Source organism: Apteryx rowi, unplaced genomic scaffold (genome assembly GCF_003343035.1).
Source record: "Apteryx rowi isolate R43461 unplaced genomic scaffold, aptRow1 scaffold_474, whole genome shotgun sequence".
NCBI classification, from domain to species: domain Eukaryota; kingdom Metazoa; phylum Chordata; class Aves; order Apterygiformes; family Apterygidae; genus Apteryx; species Apteryx rowi.
The window spans coordinates 419,267-433,465 of NW_020450732.1; the positions used below are offsets into that span (position 1 = coordinate 419,267).

General features: G+C 34.5%; 1 protein-coding gene across 1 annotated transcript in view; it reads right to left on the reverse strand.

The window, feature by feature from the left end:
- Nucleotides 1-14,199, reverse strand: part of LOC112972101 (CUB and sushi domain-containing protein 1) — a 579,349-nt gene that overhangs the window by 400,082 nt on the left and 165,068 nt on the right. The window contains exon 5 of the mRNA XM_026078182.1: nt 1,669-1,781. Within this exon, the coding sequence (XP_025933967.1) occupies nt 1,669-1,781 (113 nt within the window). The remainder of the gene's footprint in view (nt 1-1,668; nt 1,782-14,199) is intronic.

Below are 14,199 nucleotides of genomic sequence, written 5' to 3' on the forward strand. Positions count from 1 at the left end.
TTAAGTCACAGTTTAGAATGTTTCTAACACTAACATAGGAATTTATTTATTTGCTATTGACCCTGTTAAGATGTTCTATATAGCTGTGACTCATTAAAATCAGGTATGTTTGCATTTAATACAGTAAAGTTGTATCAACCTGCATGTTAAAGGGATAATTTAAATGAGAAAAGGAATTTTCCATAATTGTAAGAATCTGAAATGTAATAAGCTACTTCTATTTGTCATCTGTGTGCAGTATTCTACAAGATTCAAGTTTCAGGCTTACATCCAAATAAAACGTCTGATGTATTATGCACAGCAACAGACATGCAGCTGAACTAATGATCTCCCTAGATATTTCCTTAAAGATTTAATTCCATGGTGAGCATTTGATTAGAGATAAGATATACTGAAAAAGAACAGAGAAGTAGTTTATAGTGTTCGTTACTGTGTCCCAGACTTTCCTCTGTTATTCTATCAGTTCTTAATTTTCTGGTGTATCAGCAGGATAAGCCACATTGGTTTTGTTACCTCTGGTTATAGGTCTAAGACATAGCACTAACATAAAGTAGCACATTTAAATTCACAGTTGTCAACAATGGTATTATATATCCTCAGTAAACTTTGTACAAATAAGCTATAAGTGCAAGAGATCGCAAAATACATACCCACCTTGAACTGCCAAAATAATATGCAGTTGCACAGATATTTATTTTTAAATATAATCATCAACATCTTTTTAAAGAAAAAAGGACTATGTATGTTAAATGCTTCTGTACATATTTTATGCATATGTCATATTGTCACCAGAAACATATGGTTGTTGCAGTGTATTTTGTAATTTCTAAAATGATACAGGCCCTACAGTGTATGGAAAAAAAAGGAAGTTTTAAACTCATAAATGACTTAATCATAGAAGCTGAATACGCTTTTGGTATGTGGGGTAAAATGTTGAAACAGCTGATGTAAGTACAGAATTTAAAAGCACAGATGAAGTAAGAAGCTGAGTGCATTTCTGACTTACAGAGCTCTTCTGTTTTCAATGTAATAACTACAATGTCTTTGATCTTGAATGATGATTTACGAAGTACAAAAATCAATAAAGATTCCATTTTAAAAAACCCTGCATTTTAATGAATATCTAAGTGAATGTAAGCAGCAAGTGACAGCAACATTGACATCCTCTTGTCTTCTTTTAAACTTGTATATGTAAATCTATGCAGGAGTCTGATATTTGGTCTATGCTGTGCTAAGGAGGAGCTAAATTTCCTAGTGATGAATGTAGCTTCAGGATAAGAGCTTGATTAAGAATAATGAAGGAAGAAAACATTTTGATAGGGGAGTGCCTATATGTGGAACAGGCTTTCTGCAAGTTGAATTCCAGGCATGTTTTTAAAGAAAAGACCTGACTGAATGCAAAACAATTTATTACAGAAAAAGCAAGCAAGCAAGTACATACTTTGAGTAACTGATATGGGAAGCACAGATACTTTTGTCAAAAGTAAATCTCTAAAGACGCCCGATCACACATTGATAACAGCTACTCAGTGTAAGAGTAGTAGTAGTAGTACAGCCATCAGCTCTTTGCAACATGTCCCTGGTATTTAAACACAAATTCCTACCACCATCACTTCCAGCTATGCTTAAAGGAAAAAGACTTTTGTGATGCACTTATGTATTTCCTACCTTGGAACTGAGCATTAAATCCCTTCCGTCGGTGATTACTGTCAGATGTGAAATGGAGTCGTAACCAGTTCTTACTGCTGATAACAGGAGAAGGTAGATTCATACCAGTCAACCTGGTAGAAGAAAATAGAATCTAATGTAAAAGTCATGCAAAAATTCACATTTAGACTACTTTAAAGAGAAAAAAGCCAAAAAAAGCCAAAATATGTTGTTGTACTGTTTACAATGTATTTAACAACAGCAATTCACTGGAATGTAGTCTCGATTTATTATTGGTTTAGTAACTATGATACTGTGAGAATTTTTTTTTCATTACAGCTAGCCATTTTATGGTCAAACTTTCCAAATGACTTTTTTGTGAATTAAAGTAGAAAAACAACTTTCTTTGTGTGCACACATATGTGTGTGTGTGTGCGTGTGTGTGTGTAACACACGTGTGGCAAATCAATTAGCAAAAAAAAAGCAAGTTAAATTATGACAAAACATCATCATCTACTCCCTGCTGTTTCAGTTACCTCACAGGGAATCAAACCTCAGGCCTTAAGAAAGGAAAAATAAGGGTTATGACCACAAGTTAATGCTTATCTTCAATGATAATTTATAGGTACATAACTATCCTGCAACAGCTGGGTTTTTTTGTATTAGCAAACAAAAAGAAGTTTAAACTGAACCAAATGCAAGGTAACTAGTATTATGAAGAAAGAGTGCGTCTAATATGGGCAGCAGGCCCTTGGACCAGAGTGTGTCATACCATGGTCTATCAGTGCACCACACCATTTGTTAATATGAACATGCTCAGGTAGTTACCACGGAGTACCTGATGTGCTGTATGTTCATGTCACAGTTTACCAGGTGGCTTTTTCTTACAGCTATACTCTGACTTTCAGATTTAGACTTTTTTTCTTTTTGAATAACTTTGGAGAACTACAAGAAATGTAGTTTCTCCCTTTCAAAAATGTTTGCTATTTGAAACAAAACAAAATCTGATCAATATCAGAAATTCTCAGCTAAGGGATGATGTGCATGAGGTTATGTCTGCCTGTACTACAGTTTAATTTACACATTGTACATATTATCAGTGCTAAAAAGACAAAAACTGAAATAGATTTTTGACCTCTGAAATTTATCAGTTTAGTGAAATAGATGCCTTTTCATAGAGATATGCAATTTCAGTGTTCTATTACATATCTTGAATTACTAGGAAACAACATTTTAAGGAATCCTGATGCCAGAGTAGCTAATTTAGAATCATAGCTCAATTGTTTTTACTTCTGTAGTGGAGTAAGACCAACATACTGAAATATAGAAATTCTGAAATATAGAAATTCTTAATAAACATTTTTTTTTATTAGATCATGTAAACTACGTGAGAAAAATTTCTGGTCTCATTTATATATTTTTTCATCTGATTGTTCAGAAACTGAGGAATAGCAAAACCCTACTTACAATTACTTTAACAGATTTGATTGAAGGAACAAATGGACTGTTTAAAGGAGAAGTTATATATTTCAAAATGTTGGGACAGGTATTTAATAGTTCTTACAAGCCTTGGTCAAGATATTTAACCCTATTCATATTTTTACATCTCACTTAAATGGAGTTCTTTTATAAACTATGATTTAAAATGACCTAAAGAGTATATTTTAAACATTGTTTGGAGAAGGCACTCTAAATATATCTAACTATGAACTGGCATTGTCTATTTCAATACTACTTAGAATTTGGCTGTACCTTTAGGAACTAGTATAATATAATTTAAAAGAAAAGAAAAAATAAAACTGTATGTGGATTACCAAAAGGATAATACCTTCTGGCAATACCTCTTAGTGTTAGATGCATGTATGCTAAATCTAAAAGTTTTCACTATATCTAGGCTGCAGTTCACCTTACTGAACTGATAATTCACTTCTCCAAATACATGAATTTAGCTAGAAATAGTGCTTTTTGGTTTTGTTTTCCTTTTTGAAATTAAATATACATCTAGTAACGTTTTATCTTGTATTTCCAGAGCTCTGGATTTTAGTGTTTGTGAGACTCCTGACTGAAATATTAAACTGTTATATGAATTAGACTGTACATGAAGTAAAAGAACATCATTTTAAAAGCACATTCAAAGCAGATCTTTCATTTTTTTTCCTAATAGACAAACTGTTTTCCAAAACACGTGCACACAAATATCCTCAGATCTATATGAGCCCTACGAGTTATGGATAAATAGCCCCAAACCTTTGTGTTACCCTAAGAAAGACAATGACAATATGATCATTAAACTGAAACAATATTTTAAGCAACCTATTTTATCAGAGTTCTAATTTAGCCATATGATTTCTATGATATTGCATACTAGACAGGAATATGTTCTTTACTCTTGACTGGCATTTCTATCTGTGTTTTAATTAAAGACAGTGAGTAGTTGAAAGATGCCTCAGTGGCTAATTTAGTTGTAAAGCTGGTTTGGAAAGCAAGCTTATAAGCAGTGTATGACACATAGGCCTTTCTTAACTACAACAGCAGCTCCCAAGTGCAGGGATACACTGTGGAACCCTGCTGAGCAAACCCAACGTGCACGCAGAAGGGAGCGCCCCTAGGTAAAGAATTTCCCTCAGTGGCATTCATCACGTGCAGGTGGGACTTCCCGACAGACACCATCAGAGCTTCCAGGAAGGGCAAATCTAAAAGTCTGAGGGTACAGTGTAGAATTGCTGCATATGCAATATTTTTCAATATAATTTCAACTATAAACCTGTTTGGTGCAACTAAAGCAAAGTCATGTCTAAAACCCTATCTGATCTGAATTGAATTCTCTTCAGAAGAGGTTAAAGACATTTTACGTCTGAAATGAGATGAAGACTGAAGGCTTGGAACTCCTTAATATCAGACAGGGATAATTCAGATAAGGCAAAGGGCCACATTTTCTAATATCACAGTTCTCCTCAGAAACTTTCATATAATGATCTTGATTGAGGATTTATCCAATGCTGTCTTAAAAGAACTTTGAAGGTCCTCTTCAGCTCTTTTTAACTGAAGTCATTTATTGCTTGGGGAATAAAACAAAATAAATCAAACACTTCAGGTACGTTTGAATTCCTGTATTTCCTCCTCTCTGCTGTGAAAAGAACAATGCTATATTTTTGCGAAGCTGATTCTAAGGCCTACCATGTGATAGCCTGTCTTGGATAGAAAGACTAATATCTAACCTAAATGATATTCATCAAGTTTTTCATAAGCACATATTCTGTGTCATTTGGGCATTTGCTGGAAATACTTGATCTGATTTGCAGAAGTGTTGAGTCTCTACTACCGACATTAGTTAGGCCCTTAGCCTCTAAGATCAGGGGGTTAAAAACAGTTGCCACTTTGAGAAGTGACAGGTTTGAATGCTGTGTGATAAACAATATTTGAGGCCATGCACTGAATGAAGAAGATTAAAGGAAACATGAAATGTTCATTCATTGAGTATCAATCATCTAGAGACCTGTTAAAGAGCAATCCCATGGGGAAACAAACAAACAAACATACAAAACATCATTTTTCAAATAAAATTGTATAATAATGCATACACCTGAGGGTTCAAAATGAAGATTGCACAGGGAACCTCATCCCTTGCTTCCAGGACTAGATTTTGCACTGCCTTATGGAACAAGGCAGACATTCCCAGGAATCCCTCTGCGTGCTGCCTGTCACAGCACCTTAAAGAGATACATGACCAGGTGTTCAAAGCTAAAGTTGCATTAGTATGATACAACGCTTCTGCTGATAAACATGCAAGAAATAATTAGAATATCACTGTGCCAGCTACTCTCCTTCTAGGTGTGAAGATAGCCTGGCTGCAGCAGAATGACAGCTAGCAGGGGAGGCTCTCTTGCTGTTTACTATTGTGAAGAGTAAATAACCTTTTTCATGTTTTATTACTTTTTTTGGTGTTTTTATTTTGCTTTGTATTCCGTAATATCCTCACACAGACAGTAATCTACTGTATATACAAATAATAAAACATTCAGTTTTCGTAGATGCCTGAAGGAGTGATGCATTCCTTATCTAATGTATGTCGCATATAGACACAACATCCTTTGAAACCTCCATTGCACTATCAAGGGATTGTGATAGGTTTTATTAAAATGGTTGATAACAGGTTTGCCTCTAAAATATTTTTGTGTCCCGCTAAATTTTCTAGTAGTTAGGAAACATTACTTAACTCAAAGTGCAGGTTTTACAACATAATTTTACACTTAATTAAGAGAAATACCTAGAGTAAACAAAAGATTCTGGTTTTGATTATGGATTTGATGAAAAAGGAAAGTAATTAACACATTTATGTGAACAAGTAAACCAAAGCTTTTTTCCTTTATAGGGTTGTTGACAGTGTTTTGACTATAACCAAAACATGATCTGTTCTTATCATAGAAGACAACTGTTACTTCATTCTCCTGAAATTGAAAATGCAGGAAAGAATTAAAGTAAATGAAATCTGTGCTTTTTGGAGTTTTTTTGGTTTTTTGTTTTTTTGTTTTTTTGTTTTTGTCAATTCATTTACCCTCATCCTTCTGTCTATTTTAGCTATTTTTCTCATTTTGTGTTCAGCCAAACAGCAGTATATGCTTGGATTAACCTTGATGTTATTTGCTCCAGAAAATAACAAAATAATAAATAAAATAAGCTGAATCAAGTGTAAACAAAATAAAATGAGACTTGAAAAAAAACCTCTATAAGAACAAGTTAAGAATAAAAAAAATACACACACACTTTCCATCAAAACTTAATTTTCCTCAGTTTTGAATATTTCTGCTATTTCTTTATTCATCTAACCACAGAAGTATACATACTTTTAATGAATTTTTTTCTTTTGGAAATACCGTACAAATATTTACCAAGCTTCGATAACAAGTCTCTGAGTTAGGAGCTAAAGAAAACACAGGACCATAATTTTCAGTTTGGAACTAATTTCCATATTAATATCCTCTCAGCTAAAATATTTATAAGAGCATCCACAGAGATATGTCAAAATGAGAACTTTGAAGGATCATCCCTTACTAATAGACAAAATATTTGGAAGTAGTTTACAAAGGGACAGATTGTGATGACTGCAGCAAATATATGAAGACAGTGTGTGTGTGTGTGTGTGTGTGTGTGTATCTATACACACACACATATATATATATATATATACACATGATGGAGGAATGGTTAGGGGAATGGTTAAGCGAGAGAGGGCATGCTTTGACTGGGATGAGCAATCCCGTCTTCAGGGTAGAGGAAGGAATCTAGGCCAAGGCAAGCGCTCCTTGCAGCGGCCTTGAGCACTACAAAAGAAGGTATTCACAAAACTGGTAAACAAGTCTAGACGGAACTAGGTTCCATAAATGTCGACGGAGCGTGGACAGCAACCTTGCACCAATCACGTATCCGCTTTATGCGTGTGGACAGAAACTGTAGCCARTCATGTAACTATTGCTAGCACATGCCTATTGCTTGTCTATATATACTTTGTGTAAGCTCTAATAAAGGGAGAAYGACCATACTCATACTGAGACTCTGTCGTTACTCCGGGTCCGCCTCCCACTCCTGCGTCCTCTGACATCTACACACACACACACATATATATTTAAGAGCATCCCTAGAAAAAGAATGTTAGAAGTCAGTTACTTCAAACTTGTATCCTTAAGATACGTGAGACTATACGTGATATCAATCAAGAGTAAGTCATAGGTTGCCTTTGCCCCATTTAGATGTCTGTAAATGTACAGATTTATATCAGTACATGATTTACATCTGTATAGACATAAATCTGTGCATCTGTATTTACACGTGTTAGAGGGGACATGTGATACTGAAACAGGCACACTGAAKCTGCAGTTTCACACAGAGATGAGATGATTTAACCACTTGGTGCTGCCTAGAAAATGAGATGTGACTGTCTCTTCTGCATCTCCTTTTCCTGCTTTTACTACTCCCTCCTCAATCCTTTGTTCCTATATTGCTCCTCCTCACTTGCATCAACTTTCAAAATCACTTATTAAATTGATAAGATGATTGACTATCAATTTTCAAGATATGTCATTACAGAACCTTCTCACAGTCTGGTAAAAGTTTATCTGTCCTATTTCCTCCTCGTGGTACTTACTGACTTTACATTGAACCATGCTGATGACCGAACTATTTAAAACTAAACTGCTATAATTTAAAATAAAATTATTTCACATTATATTTGTCCCACTAAACAAATAAAAGTTTAAGGGGCAGGATGGTACTTAGACTCCTTAAATTGGAATTTTAGGAAGAAAATMGACATATTTTTCCAAAAGCTGATTCATATCATACCTTCTCAAGTAACACCAGAAGTTTCTCTAATTGTCTGAGTAGAATTTTACATGCGTGCTCAGAAGAACTGTGGCCTGGTGAAATGAGGAGAGAAAGGTGGGATTCATCTTATCTAATTATAGCTGTCAGCAATGTTGCAGCGTCCATCTCAGCTAAGCTCCCATTATAGCCAATGGAGAGAAGTAAGTATTTKGGGAGTGTGCATTGTCTGAGGTATTTTAAATTTCCACATTAGTTTGAGATGAATCTCACCCTAGAAATGACCATTTTCCTCATTGCTTTTTCAAAGAGCTAGGGGGACTAGATCAGTAAATATCTACATTATAACTTCACCAAAGTTATAAAGCTATTATAATTCAGCTTATGTGATATGCCAGAATTTAGAACTTTTTTCTCCCAAGGCAACCTCCTTCTCGGTTCCTCTCTTACTTATTCTCATTTTGTCCCCAGCCTCTTTTGTGTACCCAGTGTGGTGTTATACTTGCACATACTTTGTGTTTGCCTGGATGTTAAAACCCAAGGCAAGATTTTTTTTTTAACTGCTTTTTGAAAAAGAGCTTTATTATACCCTGGTTTATTGATTCAACAGTGTTAGCAAATATTTTTCTTGATTATTGCTCTGATATTTGACAAACATAATAGCGACAATATTCCATGGCACTCTGGATAGCATATGCTTCCTCTGGAAGATCATTACTGCTCTCAAGCTGATGAATGAAAGAACAATAATTCCTTATATGTCTAGGTTTTTGCTGATATATAACTTTCATAGTCCAGTGAAAGTGGAACATTAAGCTCTAGGACACAGCAATCAATTAGATTTTATTGTTCAGCACAGTGATATTCAACCCAAGCCTCAAGTACTGTAAGTTGCTCTTCAACAGCATTGCAAGGAAGTTTTATGTCCAGACCCAGGGAAGATATGTGTAGGGTCTTAGAGCTAATACGGCAGCTGTCCTGAAGGGGAATGAAAATTTAAAACAAGCTCACAATTGAACAAATGTAAAGCTAAGTTGTGGGCCTTATTCCACTACTCAAATACAGTAATTGAGCACTTTGAATATAAAATTCTGCTTTAAAAATTCTTCCCTAGTTGAGTGCAATTATTAATAGCTGCAATGACAAAATATAGATCTTATAGCACACACAGTTTTCTATTTAAGAGCTTTGCAGCTATAATGTTTCTGCTGTCCAGATGGGCCTTAAAAAAAAAAAAAATCTGAAAACTGTAATTTTTTTCCTGTGTTCAGATGAATCCCGTAATGAAGTCTCTTGTGATCCATATAGGGAAAGTTTGAATTTCTTCAATAAAATTTAGAAATTACTTATGTAAACATAAGTTGTCAAGCTTTTTTTTAAAATTAGTTATTAACAGTTCTACTTAGTCTAAGATTACCATCTCACCAGATATGTGCCAAAAAGCAGATGTATATAACAATGTTCACTAACCAATTTTAATATGAAATATTTATTATTTGCCAATGTCATTGTTATTTCTCATGCAGATGCTGATCTCCCAGAACTGTTTAATTTTAGTCACAGTAGCTAAAGAAAATACAAAGCTATAGACACACTTTTTGCATTTTTAAATAGGCATAACTGTTATGAAAAACTATTTTTCTAAATGATATAAAAATAATATATTTTGCAGATAGTATGGGAATTTTAAAGTACATTAGGTACCTATTATACTTTTCTGCTAAAAAAAATATGCTCTAATACTCTGAAAAATATACTTTTATGACAAATAAGAAGATATATCATACAACTTAATTTAACTTAATTTTCTGAGAAACATGTGCTGTCTTCTTACAAACTTTGAGACTACATTTCTATTTCAAAATAGTATCCCACAAAATGTTTTTAAACACCTGTATTAGATTTATGGAATTTTATAAGCTTCCATGAGAGAAAACAATTCTTATTTAATAAAAATAGAGGATAAAAATCACCAGGATCAGAAAGTTTCATAAATATTTTTCAGTCTCTATGTATATAGTAAAATAGATTAATTGATCAGTGCAAGGTGACATCCTACAATACCATGTGGCATACATTCAGCATGGTTTTGTCTGTCAATGAAGTATTATGCTTTCTTTGCGTATCATGCACTTTCCTTTTTCCATAAATATGTTTACATTTGCTAGAGCTTAAAAGTAATGAGTGACAGGTCTAAGAATTAAATTACTATATATCAGAGTATGAAAAGAGTTTATTAAAAAAATATATATTTTTTTTTAATAAAAAAATAAATACATGTTAGACAGTCAAAGATAGCCCAAGGCAGAGAAGTCCATCCAACTTTGTCCCTCCTTGAATCTGAAAAGCCTGACTCAGAGATGTATCCTGGGAACTAGACATATACTAGATTTCAGCATTTCGTTTCATATACCTAACTTATAAAGCTGAATAAATTCATCTGAATCCAGCTCTCAGAGTCTTACCTACTGCTGTCAGTAGAAGGAAGCTTGAGGAATCTTTGTCTGTTCAGAATCCAGTGTGCTTTACAGAGAATTGGTATGTACAAAGAAAATGGAGTAAGCAACAGCAGCTAACTTTATGCATTACAGTCTAGAGCTTATAAAAGTACTGGATTCCTCCTCAGCCTAAAGTTTTTGAATAATTCCCACAGACCACAGAAAGTCTTGGTCATGAGGGTATGGGGTGCCTAGGAGCAAACAGCAAAGTGGGGTACTCTACAACCAAGATGCAAGAATCTCAGCCCAGAGATCAGAAAAGAGAGATCTTGGTGTATATCCTAAACATATGAAGTCAGAAGGCTGGAGATCAGGAAGATTTCAGTCATGTTTCCAATATTGCTTACACATCTGTATTAAAATATTACATAAAAAAAAGAAACAAATGTATGGGCATATAGACAACAGAAATATCCCTATTGTTTGCTATCCCCAATAGTTGCAGTAAATGTTTTTGAGGGCTGCTGTCACGTAATCAATCCCCTTTCCAGACAGCTTCATGCCAACTTCTTAGACACTGTGATACTCCCTAGAATCATAATGTCATGATATCTAAGGGGTTGCTGGTTGTTATCTCTCCATTGTAGCAAGGAAGATGCCTCAGACTCTTAATTCTTATCCTTTTGGATATGGTCACTGTTAGGCATATGTCCTTCGTATAAACCAGGTATTGATACTAGACACCTATCATCTACTGAACCATGAGAAGGTCAGTCTAGAATAGTTTCCCGAATAACATAGTCCTTGACCTGTTCTGAGGAAGATTAAATATTATATATAATTCTATTCATTTTGGCAGCATGGGAAGAAATTCCTTCCAGTCTAAAAGCAGGCAGCAGCTTGCCTAAGGCTCACAGAGATTACAAAGCCATAAACCCCCCAACTGTGCTCAGTGGTCCTCTGACACCTCCAGCCTAAATCAGGTCTGTCAGGTTTCTGCTGCACACACGTCCRTGCACATCTACTTTTCTACATGAAAGGCAGATGTATTGTAAGTAAAAATGGTTTTATACCTCTCCTCCATAACACAATCATATGACTGACCAGAGTGCGAGCGTCTGACAGCTGTAAACAAGTACCATGTTCCTTAGGATCACTGTATGCTAAAGCTAGGTCTACAGCACAGCACTAGTCTCTGTCAGACATGACTCAACAATATATGAAACAATTTTTTTTTAATTATACCATCCGTTATTTGTGTATTACAGTGCTATCCTGGGCTGCTTTTTGAACTCTAGCCAGGACCTACTGAGCATGGGGATTGTATAAGCTGCACATGCTTTATGTATCTGCAAGTTTCTACATGTGTGTATATTCCTGTCTTCCTCCTACTTGCCCAAAGCATAATTAATGTGGTTTTACTCTTTCCAGTCAGCAATGTTTTTCTTTGAAACTGGATTGGTACATATGTTCCACAGTACGAAGCTATTTTGTACCAAATGTAGCTTCACTGCTTATAGCGCTATTAACAGTATTTACTTCACATTAACCAGGTCTCCACCACTTCTCCTGCATTTAGTAATGACTTGATGAGAAGCCACCTTTCACATCAAGTTGCTCTCAGGACTACCCACAAGACACCTCATCATCTGAGGAGGACTTGTACAAAGACTTTGAAAGGAAAAGTAGTATAACTACCAACTGACTCAGATCTAATTAATGGTTTTGCATTACTTCAAGGAGGGCAAAAAGAAAAAGACAAATCTCAGAAATGAATGTGTAACTCCACTTGTTTTTTACTGAATATGTAAAATATTATACATCATAATGTCACATTATGCACCATTATTTATTTTGTTGGTATTAAATTTAAATAATTCCAATATTTTGACAATTTTTATTTTGTCCTCATTCTTGCAGAGGTAAAATTCAATCTTGCCTACAATAATGAGCTAGCTGTAGTTTGCTGAATACAAGGAATGTTCATATTGCCACAGTCAGCCTATTTTTTTTTCTGACTTATCAGTTTTTCTGACAATTATTTATGTCTTCTCTGAAAGTGCTTTTCACTTTGTATGTGTGGAATTCACTGCTAGAAGACGTGAGGTAAGTCAAAATGCTATAGATTTATACAGAACTAGTGAAGGGACAGCCCATACATAAGTAGTTTTTAACTGGGATAGCTGAATGAACCATTCATTTCAGGAATGCTGGCTTTTATAATGTAGTGAGAGTAACTGAAAGGAAAGCTTTTCTTTATATTTCTTGTTGTTTAAACCATTTCCCTAAGCATCTGCTAAAGGCCATTCTAAGAAATGAGCTAGTAAAAACTGTGGTCTGACTCAAAATGTTCATGAGATTCTCTCCAGCTCAGCAAATACCTTTAAGTCTCTCATACAATATTGCCTTTTGAACTATTGACCCTTAATCAGCTGAGATTTAATTCAGCCTAATTTCACATCTTGGTTTTCATTTCTGGGAAATAAATAAAAGTCCAAACAATATACATTGAAACTGAAGTTATTTGGGATACCTGTACAAATTTTTTCTATTTCAGCTCTTCATTCTGTTATGTTTATGAGTTTTATCTTTTAGCTCTTTTCATTTTGGAAGCTGCTATGTGAAAGATTATTTATTCCTCCTTCTTCCTATGGAGTAAATACAATTAGTATAGGAGTGTTCTGTATCAAAATGACTCATATCTGTAAATACCCTCTAAATGAAATAYCAAATTACTATTAGACAATAACATATATTTAAGGAAAAAAAATAGATGTTTCATTAAAACAAGAACTGATATCAAAATTGAGTTCTTAATAGAGCTACTGAAAATAATAGTATAATTGTAGGTGTATTTCTATACMCAATATGTGACTGTTAAGAAATAGCCCAGTCTTGATCTGGCTGAGAAGAGTGGGAAAGTTAACTTGACTTCAGTTGAGCTTTGTGGAACGATTATTAAGGATTTAAGGTTCAATCCTGAAAATCCTTGATCTATCCTGAATTCCCATTGGAGTCTATAGGAAGTCTATGTCCAGTGAACTTGCACCATCAGCTTTATCTGACAATAAAAGCTTCTTCATGTTCATAAAAAGGACTATAAAATGTTTCTGTTTGAAAACACTGAACATAGAATATTAAAACATAATACAAAAAATTATTTCTAGCAGTTGGTTGTGTAATATGATGTGGTCGCTGAGATTTTGACTCTTCTTTGAAAGTCATGTCATTGAGTATCTTTGGCGTAGTAAGTGGACACAGCTTCAAAATTTAGGTAATGGAGTCGGAGAATTTGAGTCTGATTAGCAAATATACTGCTTGGATAAAACACGTTGGAGTGACTGCAGCTGAGCAATGATAATATTAAAACAATCAAACAGCCTTCATGCTCAGTATCTTCACCTGGTAACATTAAAAAAAAGGTACCCACCATGTAGGTATAACCCTAAGTATGTGTCTAATCTGTGTTCTTCATATCTATGAAAAGTAGATTTTCCTTTGGGATGGCAGATCTGTGCAACTCCATCTCTTTTTTTCTAAGCATGCTAAGCATTGATTTAGATAAATAACACTGTATTTGCTGATTTCAATATGATATCTGTTTTATCGATATTCAAGTGGTAAAATTACCCTTGCTGGGTTTCACTGATACTTAGATTAACCTTTAGTTTAAAGGTTTCCCTGCCAATTCTAAAACTAGTCTTGACATAGAGCTAAGACAAATGTTTTCATCCTTGGTATATCTTGCCAAGCAAATTGACTTATTTACTAAGGTTTCCATTACATTGATCATATT